This window comes from Nannobrachium achirus (assembly GCF_963921795.1).
Source record: "Nannobrachium achirus genome assembly, chromosome: 11".
Lineage (NCBI taxonomy): Eukaryota > Metazoa > Chordata > Actinopteri > Myctophiformes > Myctophidae > Nannobrachium > Nannobrachium achirus.
The window spans coordinates 1,870,115-1,894,875 of record NC_137820.1 but is presented as its reverse complement, the minus strand read 5'-3'; the positions used below and the strand labels follow the sequence as shown (position 1 = coordinate 1,894,875).

The following is a 24,761-nucleotide window of genomic DNA, read 5'->3' as shown; positions in this document are numbered from 1 at the left end:
GCACCTAAATACACAGACACACTTCACGAAACAGAGAGCCACTGCACGGCGCGGCCGATCCAAGGCTTTCAAGACGCAGAAGTATGGTCGCTTGATGGTATTTTTGAGGGAGTCATCGATCCAAACATGCACGTTCCTCGTAAATGTCTGTGCGTGCCGGCGCGGTACATTTGGAGTGTAGCGGGATCCTAGCCAGTGGCGTCAGTTCAGAAAAAGCTAAGGTATGGCAACATGACTGGTGCGCGCGTGCAAGACACCAGTCATGTTGACATACCGTACCAACAGGCATGATACATTTATTTTAAGAAGTAGCTCCAGTCATGTTGCCATACCTTACCAACAGGCATGATATATTTATTATTTATATTTAGAACTAACTTTTATCTTCCCCCCTGGACCCCCTGGACCCAGAGACATTCATGGATTTATATTTCGAACTAACTTTTATCTTCCCCCCTGGACCCAGGGTATGGTATATAGCGGCATACCCCTGCCATACCCAAGTGACGCCCCTGATCCTAGCGATTAGCGAATCGGCATAGAGGTGGGCGGTATTTTTCCGTACGTTCTACCTACCGTTGAGTTGAAGTTGAGTTGGAGTGGAGGCAGAGTAGGCGTGAACGGGTTTGGAAGTGGGATGCGGCTTTTGCTCAGTTGTATAATAAAGATGTAATAAAAGCCTGTGTTAGACTAATGTGATGTGATAGCCTACCACCTCAGAGACAACAGTAGGCCTAGCCTAGTAGGCTACAGACTGACTGCAGGGCAAAACCAAGCACTTTATGAGTCTAGCAGTTATTTTCAATTCAAGGACCCCAATGTAAACAAACCATGGCGGTGCTTTCTTGGGTTTAAATCCTCTTAATAGCAGACCTTGTATTGAACTACACTTTTCTGCAAACTGCTAATAAAGTCATCAATATAAAGTCATCAATGATGTGGTGGTGATGACCACCACATCACACACATGTTCTCTCTCTTTTACAAGAGAGACCAAGGCCAAGACAGCAGCCATTATAAAACTAGACCAGGTCACCTGGTTGTGCCAGACCCGCAATGAAAACTAGTATGGCACTGAACTAACACATGAACACACAGGATTTTATAGTCTCAGCAACAAAGCGTAGTGAGCTTGTAGATCGGCTGTTTTCACTAGTATGGCACTGAACTAACACATGAACACACAGGATTTTATAGTCTCAGCAACAAAGCGTAGTGAGCTTGTAGATCGGCTGTTTTCACTAGTATGGCACTGAACTAACACATGAACACACAGGATTTTATAGTCTCAGCAACAAAGCGTAGTGAGCTTGTAGATCGGCTGTTTTCACTAGTATGGCACTGAACTAACACATGAACACACAGGATTTTATAGTCTCAGCAACAAAGCGTAGTGAGCTTGTAGATCGGCTGTTTTGACTAGTATGGCACTGAACTAACACATGAACACACATGATTTTATAGGCTGAGCAGCTGGAAATGTTTGTGAGCTTGTAGATGGGCTGTTTTCACTAGTATGGCTGTGGGGCAAATGTTTTGCAGCACTGAACTAACACATGAACACACAGGAATTTATAGTCTCAGCAGCTCGTCAGCCAACTCAACTCAGCTGGTCCCGTACAGGTGACGGCACTCAAGGCAATCAGCCGAGCAAGGGAAGGGAGGGGCAGATGAGCAGTCAGAGGCAAACACAGGCACACATGAGGAAAAGAGGGACCGACCGACCAACCGACAGACCGACAGACCGACAAAGCCTTATGTAGGCCGACCCCCTGGGTCTGGCAACAACAGCAATCACAACACAGTAAAATAAAACATTATGCAACATGGTCTATGGAACTCAGGAAAGCCTTGACTAGGTACAGACTCAGCGAACACATGCAGCCTTGCAATAGAGAAAGACCCCTACTGTAGACAGACCCCGCTTCCAAGGGAAGACAGGATATGCACCCACTGCACACAATGTGGTGGAAACAGCTACACTTTCTAACCACCTGCCCACTATAACAAGACATCAGAGACACATACTTCCCACAGATTACACACACCCGATGTGAGTTTGAAAACTCGACCAATGATGAAAGACTCCCATACCTACTGGGAGAAATACAACAATGTGCAAACACAGCAGCAAGATTTGTGAACTGTTGTGACAAAAGAAGGCTAGAAACACAACCACCCTAAGGACTACAAACCATGGATTGACATCTAGACCTACTGCACATACATGAAACAGAGCTGATACCTTTAAATGCATTTTGAGAAGAAATAATGCTGCTATTTTTCCAAAAGCTTTATACCCTGTATGTATAAAATGTCACAATGCAAGTTGCAACATTGCTCTGTTTATACAATGCTGATTGCTGTACCCCCTCCAACTGTATATATGTTCCCCATTTTCAACTGTTTTGATTTTTTATTTGTACACTTGCTTTGGCAATGTAAACGTATGTTTTCTCATGCCAATAAAGCTCCTTTGAATTGAAATTGAATTGAATTGAATCATCATCATACCAGGAAGTTATGCGGGAACGCCTACTGAGTGGCAAAAACTACTTTCTTGCCTTGACAGCCCAAACATCCAAACAGAAAAGTCCTCTCTGATTGCATTAAACAATGTTAAACTCACTTTGACACTCATTTTGCCACTCGATTTGCCACTCACTTGATGCATGCGCAGATCCTCTATTGGCTGCAGCTGCTTGGTCCCTGCACTGCTGTAGCCTTCTAGATAAATAGAACTGCAGACTCACCTTTTGTCATTCAAGTATTTTTATTTTATTTTTTTAAACAACAATAAAAGAAAAACAAAGGCAGTCAAGCTAAACTAAACAGACAACACCCCTACCCTTCTCAAATGATTATAACCGTAGTGACCATATGATTTGTAATGCACATGTTCACAGCATGAAAACACCAATGCACAGAAACAAACAGTCCCATCATAGCTGGAACCTCCCCTAAACAATGTTCCTCCTGGAAGACCCTTAATGTACAAAAAGAAATAGTCCCACATTAAATGGAACTTCCCTTTACCATTGTTCCTCCTGGCAATCATATATTCATATGATGCAGAACTGCAGACTCACTCTCAATCTTCCCCCGTAGTCTGAAGACTCTTCTTCAGACTCCACCTCAGCCACTAACCCTGGACCTGCAGGCTCAACATCCTTGGAGGATCCTCACATCACGCAAAGGATGAAATGTCATTTAAATGTGGAAATCGCAAGTGTGGTTGCCTTGAGGCGAGTCACACTTGCAAATAATATCTCTGTATCTGTCTGTCCTTGTCTGTATTTGAGCGGTGCTAAGCATTCCTTCCTTGTCCCTTTGATGCCCATACGACCACATGTTCACTGGTCAGATGTGTGGTCAGATGTGTGGGCCAGGCAGGCTCACTGGGCCACCAACACGTCACACTTCCACAGAAAAGGGAGCATACATGCCGTTCTCTCCTTGTTTGGATGTCATCGAGGGTGTTATAAATAAAATAGTGCTCCATCATTACTTGGACCAGCAGGCTGTACGTGTTGCAACATCTCTGCACAATGTGGTGCTCAACATATGTTCCTGTTTAGGTTAGTTTATTTGATCAACTCATACATTTATACAGGTCGTACATCCACATAATCATTGTTACAGGTGATCAAAACTAGGAATAGGCTGAAGCTGAAAGCTTGTGAATGCCTATCCTACGTATTTATGAATTAAGACATTGATTAGTTATAAGAGTGTTAAAAAAGGAAAAAAAAGTGAAAAAAAGGAAAAAGAAAGGAAACAACGTATATGGAGATAAAGGAAACTTGATGAAGAGAATACCCATTTCATAACAATAACAATTCAATCAGAAATATGTTATAAGAGTATACAAGTTTACCTTCTAGAGAATAATGGAAGAGCGTAAGTGAATAAGCCTACATGAACAGATCATCACTGTGAGCGCTTAATAGCAGGAGAACACATTTGACCCTTTTTTGTCCCAAATCCGTGTTGAACATGATCTGTGGAGCTGCCTCTGGTGTTGTAATTGTGCACATCCTTGATGTTTTGGAAGTATGTTATCGGGTACAGGTATTGGGTATCTTAGTGGTGTAGTGTATCTTGTACGGGCGCGTGGTGATTTTCAGATGGCCTTAAAGTCCAAAAGGCTGTTCAACTTGGAGGAGAGGAGGCCGCGGCTGGTACACCCGGCCCATTGCTGTGCAAGATGCTGTACTCTGTCAGCTAACATATGAGCCTCCCCACACTTAGAAAGTCATTAGCAGGGAGGTGAGCCGAGATGGAAGGTTAAGCAGAAGCCTAATTAGTTTGTTTTGGACAGTTTGGAGCCTTGTTCTCAGGGCCTTTGAGGCGTAGCGGTTCCATACGTAGACTCCATAGTCATAGAGGGGATCAATGAGTGCTACTGTTTAAATGTCAGCTTAAAGTTAGAGGCTAGGTTAGACAGTGTTAGCTTAACGTTAGAGGCTACACAATTAAAGTACAGCCAGACTGGAATCTTCCAGGTTTTGGAGGCGTACGTCTATGAGAGCCCAAAATAAGAACAAATCTGTTTGGAGGCAGATTGCAGGCAGGAGAGGAGAGGAGAGACAGTGAAGGTTACGGTTGATGAAAGGTCACAGCAGAGCTTCCAGGAATGAAGCGTGTTTAAAACCTCTCCCAGTCACATTTAGTAGCATGGTGTTTAAACCTCTCCCACAGGGACGTGCTGGCCATTGGGAAAAGCGGGACAACTCCCGAACGGCCGGTTCATTCCCAGTCGGTCCAGGCCGGCCATTAGGAAAAAAATAAAAATAAAATGCCTTCGTTCCATTTCGTGGGCTGGGTGGCCAACAAAGTAAATCGTCACTGTCCCGGACATAAATCTCGTATCTCCAAGTTTCAAATTTGTACATTTTTTTCGCAAAGCAAAGCCCTGCTTCATCATACAAGGCTGTTGCACAAAGACATCAGGAAAACAGCAGATCTACAAGCACACAACGCCTCGTGGTGCGAGGCGTTGTGTGCTTGTAGATCGGCTGTTTTCACTATTAGTTTAAATCATTTTTAAAACGCTATAGAGAGAGATCTCTCTCTATAGCGCACAATGAGGGCCTCTCCAACTCTTTTTCCCGGGCTGAATCAGGGGCCCAGCACGTCCCTGCTCTCCCAGTCACATTTAGTAGCACGGTGCGGCCAGCAGGGCGGCGGGCAGTCCTTCATGTGGCTTTACAGCAGGCCTGTGTTTTCATGTAATTACTGGCCTCTCAGCGTGGGGTGTGGCCTGACTCTGTGGGGTGTGGCATCAGCTCAGAAATACACTCGCTTATTTCTCAGACCGCTGTGTGTGCCCTGTTACCTCCCATCTGTGTGTGTGTGTGTGTGTGTGTGTGTGTGTGTGTGTGTGTGTGTGTGTGTGTGTGTGTGTGTGTGTGTGTGTGTGTGTGTGTCTCTTGGGTGTGTACTATGTGTACCTCTCCACAAAACCTAGATTAATGGCAAATGTCCTTTTCTAATAACAAGGAAGGTTGGCCACCCAGACGATGTTACTTTTTCTTTCTTTCTTTCTTTCTTTCTTTCTTTCTTTCTTTCTTTCTTAAGTTTTTCTTTCTTTCTTTCTTTCTTTCTTTCTTTCTTTCTTTCTTTCTTTCTTTCTTTCTTTCTTTCTTTCTTTCTTTCTTTCTTTCCTCTCTCTCTCTCTCTCTCTCTCTCTCTCTCTCTCTCTCTCTCTCTCTCTCCAGATCTGAAAAATAACAGATCTACAAGCTCTGCAAACATGTACTAAGCTATAGCTAGGGGAAGAGACTTGGTGTAGAAGGGGTAAAAAGGAGAGGGCCAAGCAAAGGCCCCTGGGAACCCCATGCAGTCAACATATATGGTTTTAAAAAGAAAGACATGATTTTATTGTATTTTTAGTGCCTTGCCTTGATCAATAGAATATTTATCTATTTGATATGTGGAACATCTAAAATCCACATGTGTAAAGTATATATGTAGGCCTACTGTATAAGAAACAAATTATTCAGAGCTGTTAATCACTGTAGATCACATTTCTCTCATGCCAACATCTTATGTTCAACTTTATTTGTGACATTTTTATTCTACAACTCAAAGTGTGGAGCTGGGAATGAATCATTTTCCTCCTTGACGTTTACACATGTCTAACACATGTCTAACACATGTCTAACACATGTCTAACACATGTCTAACACATGTCTAACACATGTTTACACCAGTAATCACATTCACAGCGGGTGCAGCTTCATGTGAAGGACCATCACATTGACATGTGTTGCATCTGACTGTGGACATCCATCTGAAAAGATTTTGCCACTTGGAGACCCCCATGATGAGTGAAGAGTTAGTAAATGTTTTCAAATCTTTTCAAGATCCTTTTTTTTTCTCAAAAATAATCGCTCTACAAACTTTTCAAATATCTACATTTGAATGTACGGTAGGCCTAAATGTCAGCAGTTTCCCTAAATTGCCCACCTGTATATGAGCTTATAACTATTATCAAACAGTTCTACATGGGGAGCCCTCAAGGACCCCTAGCTGGTTCACTCAGGCCCCACTTTTTTAAGATTTGTTTTGGGGCATTTATGCCTTTATTAATATTGATAGGACTGAAGGGAAATGGGGAGAGAGAGGCAGCAAAGGTCATCTGGAACGGGACTTCAACCTGTGACACACTGTCAGTTTACAGTTTATGCATTTAGCAGACGCTTTTAATCCAAAGCGACTTACAATAAGCAGATAATACATCACTATAATAAACAAGATGATATGTCAGAACATCAACAACAATATAACAAATACATTATGAATATCAATCTAAAAACAAATGCTAACTAGCTTCATGTATGGTCATTGAGTGTTTCAGTAGTGATATGGGTTTAGAGTCTGAAAAAGTGAGTGTTCAGTCCACGGCGAAAGCTAGCGAGTGAGTCCGTTGTTCTAAGTGCGACAGGGAGTTTATTCCACAGCTTGGGGGCCAGGAGGGCAAACTGTCTTGGACGAGTGGATTTTTGCCCTGGGGTTTTTAGCGAGGGTTCTGTCAGCATCCCTGTGTTGGCTGATCTAAGTGAACGGGTGTGGGTGTAGGGGTTGATCAGGTCTTGGAGGTATGGAGGAGCCATACCATTGGCTGCTTTGAAGGTCAGCATCAGTGTTTTGTATTCAGTGCGGGCCGCAACCGGGAGCCAGTGGAGGGAGCATGCCGTTGCATTTTGGATCAGTTGGAGAGGTTTAAGTGCACATGCTGGGAGACCAGTGAGGAGAGAGTTACAATAGTCAAGTTTTGATATGACAGATGTCTGGATGAGGAGCTGGGCATCCTGGGTGAGGAAGGGTCTGATTCTACGGATGTTATAGAGTGTGAACCTACTGCACCGGGTGACTGATGCAATGTGTGCCTTGAATGATAGCTGGCTGTCCAGGACCACACCAAGGTTTCTAGCAGTAGGAACCAAAGTCACCAATGCATTATCACACACAGGCCTCTTTTCCTCCAAAAGAACCGTGGTTCTAGAACTGGTTCCTTTACGTAGATTCTTGGAACCTTGGTGCTTTCATGGAACCGGACATTTTTTAGTTCCAGTTCCTAACCAAGTTTTAGGGTTCTGAACCGATTCATTGTCAGTGGAAACACTCTGAACTGGTTCAATGTTAGGCTGGGGAAAAAAGAACTGAGGTGGTTCAACCCTGGTGGAAAAGGTGCCTTTGAGATCCAGAGTGGTTCTACACAGCATGACAGGTTATTGTGTTGGGAAAACATAGTGTAGGCCTACACAGTACACCTGACAACTTAAGCACTTGGAATTGTAGGAGTTGAGGCATTCGCTTACAGTTAGTTTGACTCTGTTTCACAGATATTGGATCTACAAGCTCGGCTATATTTCAAATTCTTTGCCCATATTATTTGACAATGTGTCCAATGTCTGACCAGTTTTTTAAAGTTAGTTTGTTTGTTTTTGTTTTTTGTAGTCCTATCAAAAAATAATTTAAATCATTAAATTGTCATTAAATTATCACTGTCATCTGGGGAGCCCCAAGGTTCATCTGGGGACCCCCAGGTTGACCACCCCCTTTATCTAGAATCTAGATGTCAGTCATCTAGGAGTGGTCCCCATTCAGGTCGAGACCAAAAAGATATAGGCCTATTAGACGTTTGCCCGGGATGGTCAAGGATGTTCACGACCACAACACCAGAGGCAGCTCCACTAATCATCATCAGCGTAGATTTAACACTAAACAAGGCTCTAACTCGTTCTCCTGCTACACCATCAACATGTGGAACGCCCTTCCTCAAGCCCTAAAGGAGAGCAAATCCCTAGCCTCCTTCAAAATTGGTATGAAAAGTCACCTTCAGACAGCTGCTACCCGTGACTTGTAAATAGACTAAGCCCCCATGCTCCCCCCCCCCCCCTTTTCTTTTTTTCTGCCTTTGTATTTGATGTTATGCTTTTGAAACTGATATTATCCTAGATAAAGTACTATGTTCTATCCGTCTGTCTTTCAATGTTATATGAGATAGGCTACTTAAAGTGTGGTTCCTGTGGAAATAAGCCTCGGCTTTCTAGGATCTCCTTTTAGTTGACCTTGTACCAGTGATTTGCACTGTCATGAAACTGTACTTTTTTCTATTGCAAACTTCTAATAAATTCTTCAATCAAAAACCCATAGTGAAAATAGATGATCTGTGAGCTTGTAGATCAGCTATTTTCAATACTTCTTTAAACATTTTGTTTTTTTAATTCATGGAATTTCTTAGATTTTTTTTTCTTTTATTTATTAATTAAATGACTTAGCAAAATCATAATATAGGCCTACATCTTTTATTGACAAATGGGTCCCGACCCAGTGTTTGGGAAACAGAGTAATTTTAGCCAATCCCATTCTCCTCTTCCTGCTGTGAAAAAACAGTGTGACTTTGCTGCCACCTCGTGGCCACCAGCTGTCACTGCCATCCCAGGCCGGAGGAGGGACGAAGGAAGGAAACAGAGAAACCAAAGCACTCTTTATCTGGAAGAAAGACAGAAAGAAAGAGAAAGAAATCTGAGTCAACAGCTGCAACATTCTGCTTATCAAGCTGTTCTCTGGGCGGTGGCTGAATGGATGGATCAATGAATGAATGCTGGATCACCGCACAGATGTATTGATCATAAATGATCTTGTGTTGCATGAATTGATTGTCGCATGGTTTGGATCTCAGCCAGCAGCCCAGCACGGTGACATCACGACACTCAGCAACAGGTAGAGTTGCTTCTGCATTCCTGAAGCTTTAGACAAACATCACGCTGTGTGTTTGTTCCTGGGGGAAGTACTGGAGCTGGTAGTAGTAGGATAGTAGGCTGTTGGCAGGGCAGTTTAGACACAGTAGGCTGTTGGTTGGCAGGGCAGTTTAAACAGACTCTACTGTCATTCACTCTATTCAGGCTGCGATACAAGCTGCTGGAATCTGACTGGGAGCAAGAGACAAACCTCTGGATCTAACATCTGTGTGTGTGTGTGTGTGTGTGTGTGTGTGTGTGTGTGTGTGTGTGTGTGTGTGTGTGTGTGTGAGAGAGAGTGTGAGTGAGTGCGTGTGCGTGTGCGTGTGTGTGTGTCACTCTCCAAGATGCGTGGTCACAAGAGACAGGTAGGTCACAGCTAATGGCTTTTATGTAAAGGTTTTTCATCCTGGTGTAGTAGAGACTACAGCCTACATGCTCTGACATTATACTGTAGCTTCCCACATAACTACAGGCTTGGATTGAGGTCTGTTTTATTCTAGTCTGACTTTTACTTTCATATCCAGTGGTTGGAAAGAGTAGGTTACTCACATTTTATACTTAAAGGAGTAGTTCACCCCCAAAATGACTTTTTCCCTATGGATTAGTCATGCCATGGAGACTTGAGTTCAATATTTATTTATTTATGTATATGTATTCTTTTGTCGCATTCCTAAGACAATAATTTGATTACGATATATTTACCACTGGGTTCAATAATACTTTTTGTATTTGTCGCATTTGTCGCATTCCTAACAAAAAAAATAATTATAGTAAATTTGCCCCTCTGGATGGGGACCCAAATGCATTTGGGTCCCCATCTGGATAAATTAGATTTAGATAGATAGATACCTTTATTATCCCATGGGGGAAATTCAGTCTTATGTCAGATAGTCTTATGCAGTGATCGAGTTATACCCACAGAGCTATGGGAGCCCTATTCTGGCGGCGCCGAAGGCGAAAAAAAATCGGGTAATTGCGGATATAAAGTCGCCTAAAACGGGTACTTTCCTATATTAAATCATATTAAATCGGGTATTTCGCGGATATAAAGTCGGCTAAAACGGGTATTTCCTATATTAAATCATATTTTTCCTTTCACAATATTAATTCGGGCTTCACATTGGCTATGTTGACAACTCCAGGCAGTCTTTTCTGTTCATATTAACTCACCATTATTGCTCAGCCTCCAGTTCCCAATTCCTCCATCTGATGATCTGAGCTCTGAGCCATCCAGCCAAAAGTTCCCGTTCTGGTAGCATAAAGTCGGCTAAAATGGGTATTTTTCTTTCTCAAAACAAGGCGGGTCGGGTTCATATTTATTTACTAAAAAAAACATTGTCACGGGCACAGGCACACTAAGGCTACAGTCTTGCTAAGACAGCGTTGTTTTGTTTGGTTGTTTTGTTGCTGTCCGGCGTGTCCGCCTTCCTTTGCCGTCCGGGCCGTGGCTAGAAGTGCAAAGACTCGATGCAGTGGTTCCTAGCTTAGCCTATGCCCAGGCCATGGCGAGACCACGCAGCTGGGTAGGTCTGCATCCAGGGCCTCCTCGGCCCTGGGGGAAAGGTAGGAACCATTGCAGCGAGTGTGTTATAACCCGGACGGTAAAGGAAGACTCACACCCCACATTAAATGCGCCTGATTTATAATAATAAAATGAATAGTAGGATTAAACGGTGTGATGTCATTGTTCAGTCTTACTGTCTAACATGTTTATTTAGTATATCTAGTTAACATAAATAATATAAATTCTTCCAATGGAACATAAAAAATAAAAAAAAACGAGAAAAAAAAAAAAAAACACACTTAGAAAAAAAGAGACCCCAAAGGGGGTTGTTGACTATGGGGTCCCAGACTTTAACTATGGGAGCTAAGACCCCACTGGCTCCCACATAACTCGAACTCTGGTCTTATGTCAGATAAGTCAGATTTATGACAGTGGACTCTCCCACATCACAGTGGACTCTCCCACATCACAGTGTTGGATCATTTAGGACAAAAACATAATGTCATTTATTGTATATATCAGGCCTATAGAACTGTACAGAGTAGAGTGTAGCAGGACTCTGCTCACGATGATAACATTTATTGTATATATCAGGCCTATAGTACTGTATAGAGTAGAGTGTAGCAGGACTCTATGATGATAACATTTATTATATATCAGGCCTATAGTACTGTATAGAGTAGAGTGTAGCAGGACTCTATGATGATAACATTTATTATATATCAGGCCTATAGTACTGTATAGAGTAGAGTGTAGCAGGACTCTATGATGATAACATTTATTATATATCAGGCCTATAGAACTGTATAGAGTAGAGTGTAGCAGGACTCTATGATGATAACATTTATTATATATCAGGCCTATAGAACTGTATAGAGTAGAGTGTAGCAGGACTCTATGATGATAACATTTATTATATATCAGGCCTATAGAACTGTATAGAGTAGAGTGTAGCAGGACTCTATGATGATAACATTTATTATATATCAGGCCTATAGAACTGTATAGAGTAGAGTGTAGCAGGACTCTATGATGATAACATTTATTATATATCAGGCCTATAGAACTGTATAGAGTAGAGTGTAGCAGGACTCTATGATGATAACATTTATTATATATCAGGCCTATAGTGTAAAAAAACATCACAAGGATGCAGCTGGGACGTATCATCAGTGATGTAGCCTGGGGTCGACGGGTGTTTCGGGTCTCGCAACATCATACACCCTCGCCCAGGTGACCCAGCCGGGGTTGATCAAGTCCCGACTTACGTCCCAGTAGCTATCCACGATCAGTCCTATTAGGGAAAGACAGGGTCACTCAATGTGCAGCACCGGAACTACTCTGCCAGGATTGGGGAGCCATTCTGGCGCGTGGAAGAACTAGGCTCTATGGGTTGACTCCTGGCCGGGCTCCTCCTACGTCTTACCAGGTCCTCTCCTGCTCTCACCAGGTTCAGAACCTGTGCGTTGCACCAGACCCCAATCCAAACATTCCATTCAGCTGCTGCAGTTGAATGGCCCTCCTAAAGGCCTCACCGTGGATTTGTTGGGCTTCTTCCTCACGGAAGACACAGGCTGGGGCGCTAACCCAACCTGCTCCCGGGTGCCGTCTAAATTCCGGCCGTCAACCGAGTCTCCGGTGGTCACCAAACTATTCCTGGTTGTCACATAGTCTATTCCTATGAGCCACTATACATAGAACTAATAGTGTAAAAAAAAACATCACAAGGATATCATCAGTGATGTAGCCTGGGGTCGACGGGTGTTTCGGTTCTCGCAACATCATACACCCTCGCCCAGGTGACCCAGCCGGGGTTGATTAAGTCCCGACTTACGTCCCAGTAGCTATCCACGATCTGTATAGATCGTGGATAGCGATCGCGTATAGAGTAGAGTGTAGCAGGACTCTATGATGATAACATTTATTATATATCAGGCCTATAGAACTGTATAGAGTAGAGTGTAGCAGGACTCTGCTCATGATGATAACATTTATTGTATATATCAGGCCTATAGAACTGTATAGAGTAGAGTGTAGCAGGACTCTATGATGATAACATTTATTATATATCAGGCCTATAGTACTGTATAGAGTAGAGTGTAGCAGGACTCTATGATGATAACATTTATTATATATCAGGCCTATAGAACTGTATAGAGTAGAGTGTAGCAGGACTCTATGATGATAACATTTATTATATATCAGGCCTATAGAACTGTATAGAGTAGAGTGTAGCAGGACTCTGCTCATGATGATAACATTTATTGTATATATCAGGCCTATAGAACTGTATAGAGTAGAGTGTAGCAGGACTCTATGATGATAACATTTATTATATATCAGGCCTATAGAACTGTATAGAGTAGAGTGTAGCAGGACTCTATGATGATAACATTTATTGTATATATCAGGCCTATAGTACTGTATAGAGTAGAGTGTAGCAGGACTCTATGATGATAACATTTATTATATATCAGGCCTATAGAACTGTATAGAGTAGAGTGTAGCAGGACTCTATGATGATAACATTTATTATATATCAGGCCTATAGAACTGTATAGAGTAGAGTGTAGCAGGACTCTGCTCATGATGATGATAACAGGAAAAGGTGGCACCTAAACATTCTGGAGGAGAACTGGGTCAAATGATGACATCACACCAAAGGGACGGGGGAGATACTGGACTGTATGAGATCATCAAATACATGTTATGCTAGTTAGGTTGTTTTGTTCTTTTAATAATGAACGTATGTGGGCTAGTGTAGCATAGTGAGTCAGTAATAATACATGTGGTCTAGTGTAGCATAGTGAGTCAGTGACTCACTGCCTCAGCTTGATGGCTTTATCAAGTCTAGGATCTCCCCAAGGCCATGGGGATATCCCTTTGGTCTGATGGTTAAACTCGCATTCCTAAGACAATAATTTGATTACAATAAATGTACCCCCATTAATTCTGAGTGGGGACCCAAATGCATTACTCCCCATCCGGGTCCCCATCTGGAATCAATGTGGGCACATTTACTATAATCATCATTTTGTCTTGGGAATGCAACTAAAAACTAAAAATATGATTGAACTCAAGTCTCCATAGCGTGAGTAATCAATAGGGGGGAAAAAGTCATTTTGTGGGTGAACTACTCCTTTAACATGTTAGACTTATGTGTGAGACCAGGGTTAGAATCCCGGGCGTTACATGGAATAGTTGCCACTCTGCCAGCACTAAAACAGAGTGGGCAGACTGGGCACCACCTGGCCTGGGGGAAGTGGGCACTGTGGGCACTGTGGGAGGAGTGGGCACTGTGGAGGAGTGGGCACTGTGGAGGAGTGGGCACTGTGGGAGGAGTGGGCACTGTGGAGGAGTGGGCACTGTGGAGGAGTGGGCACTGTGGAGGAGTGGGCACTGTGGAGGAGTGAGCACCACAACCAGGGACCACTTTGAGCTTTTAGGGTTAATGTCCACAGAAGATGATTTCACCAGTCTGGCATTTATTACTGGAATGCAACTACATTCAGACCCTCCTCCCTTTACATTTATTACTGGAATGCAACTACTGTACATTCAGACCCCTCCTCTCTTTACAAAACATTCTACAACAGACTTTATATTAGTTTGAGGTTAAGGTTGGGCATAGTCATGTGGTTAGGTTTAGGCAGACTGAGGTTAGGCTTAAGGTGTTAGGTTTAGGCATAGTTTGACTGAGGTTAGGCTTAAGGTTAGGTTTTGGGCATAGTTAAAGGTGCCCAGTCTTCCCCTATAACATGCCCACTCTTCTCCCTGCAAAGTGCCCACTCTTTTGTGGGTCATTTGGTTCCATGTGTACACTCTCAGAGTTACAGAGCTGTAAGGGTCCATTTGGTTCCATTTGTACACTCTCAGAGTCACAGAGCTGTAAGGGTCCATTTGGTTCCATTTGTACACTCTCAGAGTCACAGAGCTGTAAGGGTCCATTTGGTTCCATGTGTACACTCTCAGAGTCACAGAGCTGTAAGGGTCCATTTGGTTCCATTTGTACACTCTCAGAGTTACAGAGCTGTAAGGGTCCATTTGGTTCCATTTGTACACTCTCAGAGTTACAGAGCTGTAAGGGTCCATTTGGTTCAAGTTTGATCACCACTGACATAGAAATACGGTATGCGTTTTTCAAAAACCTTAGAAGGATTTAGACGACATTCATAGAATTGGGTCAAAATATTCAAAGACTTGCACACATTTTCATGATTTTTCAAAAACAGCAGATCTAATCAGCTTGTGAGATTGTATATCTGCTATTTTTTAATAGCCAAAGTATTCTAGTAGTACCTGGAATTATTTTATGCTTTATCTATTGAACATCGAGTGCAGCACTTCAAGCTTGTATAGGCCTATCTCCTAGTTTTGAAAGTCATTTTTTGCAAATCTTTGAATATATATTTTTCAATAATTTGTAACTCAATTCTCTACTTCTGGGGGGGTCCCTGGAAACAACATATTTTGAGATGGGGGTCCGCAGCCAAATACATTGGGGGTCCTTGACATGAAGAAGTTAAAGTAGAAGGATTTAGAAGACATTCATAGAATTGGGTCAAAAATGTACTTGCACAAAGTTTCAAGATGTTTCTAAAATAGCACATCTATAAACTCATAACGCGGCACTCAGTGCTGCACTGAGCTTGTATATCTGCTATTTGGGAAAAAGGTTAAAGCGGTTTAAACCTAAAGTGACACAGCTTTGCACTCCATGCCTTGACTGTTAAAATGTTTTAATTTACAGCTTTCTATCATTTTAGCGATTTTGATTTCAGTGGGTGGGGGCATGCGTACAAATGTCTTTCTAGACACAATAAGCCCATGATTTCTTTATTACTATTTACAGTAACACTACCAGCCCCCATAAGTCATATCTGCCCATGAAATCCTTGGGAAGAATGGGCTTATTGTGTCTAAAAAGACATATTTAGCCACTTGTACGCATGCCCCCCCCCCCCCCACCCACTGAAGTCAAAATCATTAAAATCGCTATAACAATAGAAAGCAGTAAATGAAAACATTTTAACGCTCATCTTTTCGTTCCTCTAATTACAATCTAAAATACGAACCCTTGTTGTAAAAAAACAAAGTTGACCTTTCAAAATGTACCAGAGCAGAGGTGGTGGTGACACTTTGACATGATGCTATCGTGACTAATAAATAAATAATGTCTGCCATTATTCTGTTGTGTCTCGTAGCCCAGCATTGAGCTGCTGGAGAAGATAGGAGTGGTCAAAGAAGATGGCTATGACCAGTCGTCGCTTCCTCATGTGGTAAGAGAAGAGAAACAACCTCTCTATCTGTCCTCCTGTGGTAAGAGAAGCTGTGGCGTCAGTTCAGAAAAAGCTAAGGTATGGCAACATGACTGGTGTCTTGCACGCGCGCCTTTGTGCGCGTGCAAGACACCAGTCATGTTGCCATACCTTAGCAACAGGCATGATACATTAATTTTAAGAAGTACATTCTATTTTCCCCCCTGTTTCTACGGTTTCTTGGGCTGGATATGGCAGCCTGGAACGGTTGTTCAAGTGCAGCTAAACATGGCATGTTAGTAAACGTGCCACAATTAACAATAATGCATTGCACCTGTGCAGCTGACCTGCGGAACCTGGGAATATACCATGTTGTCAAGATGGGGAGAATACAATTATAATACCTTGTTAAAGTGACCATTTGGTTAAATTTTGCATTTGTAGTTATTTTACTGTAATTTAACAACATAATAACCAGTACAGATAGAAAAAGAGACATTCATGGATTTATATAAGTAAGTAACTTTTAGTTTCCCCCCTGGACCCAGGGTATGGCAGCTGCATACCCCTGCCATACCCAACTGACGCCCCTGAAGAGAAGAGAAACAACCTCTCTATCTGTCCATGCTGCTGACTCAGCTAGAGAACACTGCTCAGAATGCCTGTCTGTCATGTGAGAGACTGATTAGTGTGAGGTCACTGCAGTGGTGGGGAAACCATGCTCACATATCTTACTTAAAGGGGTATTTCACTTTCAAAAAAACTGTTGGTAATTTTATCATCTAATCAGGCTTTTATGAACACCCTGAACAGTTTTTAATTGGCTTGATTGAATATTTAGATATTTGATGTAAATGTTACCAGGGCCTCTCCCCCCACACACCCATTGTAACTTCAAACTTCATTTTAACCATGATAGATTCATTAAAAACACACATTATTTTTTCTGGTGACTCATACTACCCTCCTAATATGTGAGCAGGCCGAGTTTTTTCGATAACATTTTTCATTTATTTTTAATAATATTCTTTTTGTATTTCATTTTTTCCATTTTTCCAAATAATTATTAAAAATAAATGAAAAAAGTTATCGAAAAAACACGGCCTGCTCACGTATTAGGAAGGTAAAATGAGTCTCCAGAAAAAAATAATGGGTGTTTTTAATGAATCTATCATGGTTAAAATGAAGTTTGAAGTTACAATGGGTGTGTATGTGGAGAGAGGCCCTACCACTGCTCCCTGTTGAAAGTGGAATATCCCTTTAATGTAAATGTAGCAACACTGGATGTAGAAACAGCCTGTTAGAAATGTAGTCTGAGTCTGTTGCAACTAGGGCATTCACGAATAGTGATTTTTAGTATTCGAATTATTCAACCTCAAAGTATTCCAATAGTTGAATATTCGACAGGACTGGCCAACTGTCAAATTTTTTTCTAAGCAAGAGAAGAACATTGTGAAAATAGCAGATCTACATGCTCACGGTAGATCTGCTATTTTCACAATATTTATCTGCGGAACCGAGTCACATTAAATGTAATACCTACAATTCTGTAGGTATTACATTTAAAAAAATATATAGTTTATAAAGCTTGGCTAGATAGGTAGTCATAAGAATGAGTTGTCAATGCCCCTGGTGGATGAATTTGTTAATGCTCTATACCAGGGGTTCTCAAACCTTTTTAGGCTGTGACCCCCAAAATAAACATATTTGAACTGGGGACCCCCACCCTGACAAGCACTTGGAATTGTAGGTATTACATTTAATGTGACGCTGTTCCGCAGATGAATATTGTGAAAATAGCAGATCTACATGTAGATCTGCTATTTTCACAATGTTCGCCTTTTTCTTACTTAATATTTGACAGTTTGGCCAGTCCTGTCGAATGTTCGACTATTCAAATACTTTGAGGTCGAATAATTCGAATACTAAAAATGACTATTCGTGAATGCACTAGTCCATAACAGTCAATGCTGGTCAGTTGTAACATAGTTTCTTCCCACTCCTACCAGGACATGCCTCTGTCAGACGACTACATCCTAGTCAGTAGTAACATAGTTTCTTCCATTATCAGTCAGTAGTAACATAGTTTCTTCCATTATCAGTCAGTAGTAACATAGTTTCTTCCATTATCAGTCAGTAGTAACATAGTGTCTCCCCCCCCCCCCCCCCCCCCCCCCCCCCCCGACAGGACATGCCTCTCTCAGACGACTACATCCTGGTGGCCAGGCTCGGTGACCAGGCTGACCATGTGACTGTGAGGAAGCAGAGAGCCTTCATTCAGGAACTGGAAGCAAAGGACCTGAAGGTCACAGTGAGTTCACCACATGTCACTCACTGACTGTAGTGGCGTTTCCATAAAGCCACATTTTGCGCATTTACGGCTAATTTGCTAAATGTTTTTATGGAAACATTTCAAAATGTGAATAAACTTTCATTATCCGCAAAAAAGATTATCCGCTTGGAGGAGGAGGATTTTGAGGCTTTATCGAATAAACTAAATGCGCATTTCTGAATGGAAACGGGTCAAACAATAAATGCGAATACATTATGACGTTCTGGGTCCATATCGTGCTCCAACTTAACACTTTCCCCTGACACTTAACGTCCATTCTATAGCGTTTATAGCTCACAAAACAAACCGGTTGTTTGTTACACACGGAGTGACACGGGCCGTGTGTAAATTCCTCACGTTTTCACCTCCTGGAGTCAAGCCATCCGTGGCTAACCCTTCCTCATCACACAGTGTTGCGTGCCAAAGTGGCCGATCTACAAGCTCACAGCAGCTCGCATCCACGTCTCCCCGCCGCGCTGTGTGGAAACGGGAAACGGGCTAAATTCGCTTAGTCTTAATACGCAAATCTGATCATTCGCTTCCCTAATTCGAATACGTTTATGGAAACATGGCTACTGACAGCTCTGGGAAGCCTATTTTTCTTTTTCAAGATTACTTTTGGGGCTTTTCAATACCACAGTTAGACTGACAGGAAACGGGGAGAGAGATGGGGAGTGACACGCAGCGAAGGTCGTCGGGATTCGCACCCGCGACACGCTGTCAGGCATCAGAGCCTATGTGGTATGAGCCTGGACCGCTAGGCCAGCGGGCCCCCCCCCCCAGTTCTGGGAAGCTCTGCACTAAAAGACAGCTGAGCCATGAATATTCTTTTATAGCCGGGGGCTATATTAACACTATATTAACACTATATTAACACTATATTAACACTTCAACTCAACTCAAATGTATTGTGACATGACCACAGGTTTACATGTGTAACCAAGTGGGTGAAATTTATGTTTTAAATGATAAAATGATAAATGGTGCATTTATATAGCGCTTTTATCCAAAGCGCTTTACAATGTGCATTACATTCACCCATTCACACACACATTCATACACCGGTGGCGGTGGAATCAGCTCACCGGGAGCAACTTGGGGTTCAGTGTCTTGCCCAAGGACACTTCGACATGTAGACAGGAGAAGCTGGGATTTGAACCACCGACCCATGGATCATTGGCCAACCCACTCTACCTCCTGAGCTACAGCTTCAAGAAAGGAGGAATGAAATAGAGAGAAACAGGAACAAAGGTCAGATGACCAGGTCAATATGAGTAAGACGCCCTGAGGCTGCTTGCATGTGGGCATGGGATCAACTTTGACCAAAAGACTGCACAGACCTGGTTTTAAGTTGGACAAAATGTGGCCATATTTTCCTAAATATGGAGATGACTGACATCAGATGCTGTACATACAGTAGGTTGCATGGTTTAACTACAGAAAAGCAATACAATGAGCCAGTTAAAAATAGCATCAGATGTAATATCAGACCCGTGGGAGTCTTAAACAGTAGCTCCAGTGCAGCAGGGTAAACCTGTATATCATCACTGTCTGGACAAAACCTCTTAACTCCATCCATTTTTGAGGTTTTTGATTTTATTTTTTGGGCATAAATCAGGGCTATTGAACACCCTTTACATCTGAGTGTTGTTAAAATAATATTGAACTAACTAACTAACTAACTAACTAACTAACTCCACCTGATTGGCCAACTCTTTTTTACATACATATGGAGGGAGAGGGGCTCTTTCTATAAATATGTGCTATTGAACACCCTTTATGTCTCTGTGTTGGTTAAAATAATATTGAACCAATGGAAAGTAGTAAAAAGCCCTTCGGTCAAAACCTCCTAACTCCACTTGAGATCATTTTCCCGAAAATGAACATTTGGAGTAAGGAGGTTTCGGCCGACAGCAGAGATATACAGTATGTACATAACATACCACTGATCCGCTGTAAACCTGATATGACCATAAAGTGAATTTGAAGTTGCTTGTTGCCTGCCCTCCACCACAGAGCACCACCGTGCATCCAGCTTTGTCGGGCGTCTATACGAACACCACTGGACCCGTGTTCTGGGGAGGGAAGCGGGACGGGGAGGAGGGGGATATCGGTCACTGCATGTAATCCTACAGGCACCGCCAAGGAGGGAGTGTTGGGCGGGAGGAGTAAAATGTCCTCTCGCTGGGGGCTCCTCAGAGCCTTGTGTTCACAGAGAGTCGTATCACTCCTGTTCACTTCATGGGGCCAGGTCTTCTACATTCACATCTATTAGCCAATAGTGACAAAGCACTGAACAGGAAGTTTACAGAATGCATTGGAGTCTATGGGGGTGAAGTGACATTTGGAATTATATGAACCACGTGACCAGCGCTGTTTCTGACCCTGCATTGGCAGAACTCTCTAATACAAGGCTCCTCACTGGCAGGGACTAGGATACAACAGAACTCTCTAATACAAGGCTCTGGGGCTCTAGCCTAGCACAGCTAGACAATCCACCCATGTTAAAACAAGGTGGGGATATATCCTGCCTTTAATTAGCTGCATTAGTATGTAGTCTGGACAAGCCAGGCTACTGGAGCTCCTCACTGGCAGGGACTAGGATACAACAGAACTCTCTAATACAAGGCTCTGTTTCTGACCCTGCATTGGCAGAACTCTCTAATACAAGGCTCTGTTTCTGACCCTGCATTGGCAGAACTCTGTAATACAAGGCTCTGTTTCTGACCCTGCATTGGCAGAACTCTGTAATACAAGGCTCTGTTTCTGACCCTGCATTGGCAGAACTCTGTAATACAAGGCTCTGTTTCTGACCCTGCATTGGCAGAACTCTGTAATACAAGGCTCTGTTTCTGACCCTGCATTGGCAGAACTCTCTAATACAAGGCTCTGTTTCTGACCCTGCATTGGCAGAACTCTGTAATACAAGGCTCTGTTTCTGACCCTGCATTGGCAGAACTCTGTAATACAAGGCTCTGTTTCTGACCCTGAATTGGCAGAACTCTGTAATACAAGGCTCTGTTTCTGACCCTGCATTGGCAGAACTCTCTAATACAAGGCTCTGTTTCTGACCCTGCATTGGCAGAACTCTCTAATACAAGGCTCTGTTTCTGACCCTGCATTGGCAGAACTCTCTAATACAAGGCTCTGTTTCTGACCCTGCATTGGCAGAACTCTCTAATACAAGGCTCTGTTTCTGACCCTGCATTGGCAGAACTCTGTAATACAAGGCTCTGGGACTCCTCACTCCTAGGATACAACAGAACTCTCTAATACAAGGCTCTGGGACTCCTCACTCCTAGGATACAACAGAACTCTCTAATACAAGGCTCTGGGACTCCTCACTCCTAGGATACAACAGAACTCTCTAATACAAGGCTCTGGGGCTCCTCACTCCTAGGATACAACAGCAGTGACAACATTGTGTGGGGGAGGAATTCTTTTGCATAATGACATCATTGGGGTGGGGGAAGGGCTAAAAAGAAAAGAAGAAGACAAATGTATTCATAATTATGTACTTAACCATTTTACATCCAATATAATAACTTCTGTTTCTTTCTGCCGTAGAAAATCATAGACGACAACAATGACATCATCTTCTACGGGATCCAGGCGCCCAAGAAGCTCTTTGAGAAATACCGTTACCTTCTGAAGGTTTCTGACGCCTGCAACTGGAGCTGTGATCACAACATAGTCCCTGTTAGCACCAGGTAAATAAATACCATGACACAACATAGTCCCTGTTAGCACCAGGTAAATAAATACCATGACACAACATAGTCCCTGTTAGCACCAGGTAAATAAATACCATAACACAACATAGTCCCTGTTAGCACCAGGTAAATAAATACCATAACACAACATAGTCCCTGTTAGCACCAGGTAAATAAATACCATAACACAACATCGTCCCTGTTAGCACCAGGTAAATAAATACCATGACACAACATAGTCCCTGTTAGCACCAGGTAAATACCATAACACAACATAGTCCCTGTTAGCACCAGATAAATAAATACCATGATTAACTGTCACTAACATCATATGGGGACCTATTTTGAGCGGTGGTAAACCGCTCCTAAGAGCCAGTTATGGAGAGAAGAGCCCAGGAGGGCTGTTTGTTACTGTAGGGCAAGGTTCCCCAATTTGTTTTCCCCAAGGGCCGAATCATGTCTAGGGTACCAAGCCGAGGGCCACAACATTGAATCATGTCTAGGGTACCAAGCCGAGGGCCACAACATTGAATCATGTCTAGGGTACCAAGCTGAGGACCACAACATTGAATCATGTCTAGGGTACCAAGCCGAGGGCCACAACATTGAATCATGTCTAGGGTACCAAGCCGAGGGCCACAACATTGAATCATGTCTAGGGTACCAAGCCGAGGGCCACAACATTGAATCATGTCTAGGGTACCAAGCCGAGGCCCACAACATTGAATCATGTCTAGGGTACCAAGCCGAGGGCCACAACATTGAATCATGTCTAGGGTACCAAGCCGAGGGCCACAACATTGAATCATGTCTAGGGTACCAAGCCGAGGCCCACAACATTGAATCATGTCTAGGGTACCAAGCCGAGGGCCACAACATTGAATCATGTCTAGGGTACCAAGCCGAGGGCCACAACATTGAATCATGTCTAGGGTACCAAGCCGAGGGCCACAACATTGAATCATGTCTAGGGTACCAAGCCGAGGCCCACAACATTGAATCATGTCTAGGGTACCAAGCCGAGGGCCACAACATTGAATCATGTCTAGGGTACCAAGCCGAGGGCCACAACATTGAATCATGTCTAGGGTACCAAGCCGAGGCCCACAACATTGAATCATGTCTAGGGTACCAAGCCGAGGGCCACAACATTGAATCATGTCTAGGGTACCAAGCCGAGGGCCACAACATTGAATCATGTCTAGGGTACCAAGCCGAGGGCCACAACATTGAATCATGTCTAGGGTACCAAGCCGAGGGCCACAACATTGAATCATGTCTAGGGTACCAAGCCGAGGGCCACAACATTGAATCATGTCTAGGGTACCAAGCCGAGGGCCACAACATTGAATCACGTCTAGGGTACCAAGCCGAGGACCACAACATTGAATCATGTCTAGGGTACCAAGCCGAGGACCACAACATTGAATCATGTCTAGGGTACCAAGCCGAGGGCCACAACATTGAATCACGTCTAGGGTACCAAGCCGAGGGCCACAACATTTAATCATGTCTAGGGTACCAAGCTGAGGGCCACAACATTGAATCATGTCTAGGGTACCAAGCCGAGGGCCACAACATTGAATCATGTCTAGGGTACCAAGCCGAGGACCACAACATTGAATCATGTCTAGGGTACCAAGCCGAGGGCCACAACATTGAATCACATCTAGGGTACCAAGCTGAGGGCCACAACATTTAATCATGTCTAGGGTACCAAGCTGAGGGCTACAACATTGAATCATGTCTAGGGTACCAAGCCGAGGGCCACAACATTGAATCATGTCTAGGGCACCAAGCTGAGGGCCACAACATTGAATCATGTCTAGGGTACCAAGCCGAGGGCCACAACATTGAATCATGTCTAGGGTACCAAGCCGAGGGCCACAACATTGAATTATGTCTAGGGTACCAAGCCGAGGGCCACAACATTGAATCATGTCTAGGGTACCAAGCCGAGGGCCACAACATTGAATTATGTCTAGGGTACCAAGCCGAGGGCCACAACATTGAATTATGTCTAGGGTACCAAGCCGAGGGCCACAACATTGAATTATGTCTAGGGTACCAAGCTGAGGGCCACAACATAGAATCATGTCTAGGGTACCAAGCTGAGGGCCACAACATTGAATCATGTCTAGGGTACCAAGCTGAGGGCCACAACATTGAATTATGTCTAGGGTACCAAGCTGAGGGCCACAACATAGAATCATGTCTAGGGTACCAAGCTGAGGGCCACAACATTGAATCATGTCTAGGGTACCAAGCCGAGGGCCACAACATTGAATTATGTCTAGGGTACCAAGCCGAGGGCCACAACATTGAATCATGTCTAGGGTACCAAGCCGAGGGCCACAACATTGAATTATGTCTAGGGTACCAAGCCGAGGGCCACAACATTGAATTATGTCTAGGGTACCAAGCCGAGGGCCACAACATTGAATTATGTCTAGGGTACCAAGCTGAGGGCCACAACATAGAATCATGTCTAGGGTACCAAGCTGAGGGCCACAACATTGAATCATGTCTAGGGTACCAAGCTGAGGGCCACAACATTGAATTATGTCTAGGGTACCAAGCTGAGGGCCACAACATTGAATCATGTCTAGGGTACCAAGCTGAGGGCCACAACATTGAATCATGTCTAGGGTACCAAGCCGAGGGCCACAACATTGAATCATGTCTAGGGTACCAAGCCGA

The 24,761-nt window shown here is 43.3% G+C and overlaps 1 protein-coding gene across 1 annotated transcript in view; it reads left to right on the top strand.

Moving 5' to 3' along the window:
• Positions 1-9,501: 9,501 nt before the first annotated feature.
• The window catches only part of LOC308293553 (anoctamin-9), a 60,697-nt gene continuing 45,437 nt past the window's right edge, over positions 9,502-24,761 (top strand). The window contains exons 1-4 of the mRNA XM_080736125.1: positions 9,502-9,619; positions 15,963-16,037; positions 18,205-18,327; positions 21,916-22,058. Of these exons, the coding sequence (XP_080592251.1) occupies positions 9,599-9,619; positions 15,963-16,037; positions 18,205-18,327; positions 21,916-22,058 (362 nt within the window). The 5' untranslated portion in view covers positions 9,502-9,598. The remainder of the gene's footprint in view (positions 9,620-15,962; positions 16,038-18,204; positions 18,328-21,915; positions 22,059-24,761) is intronic.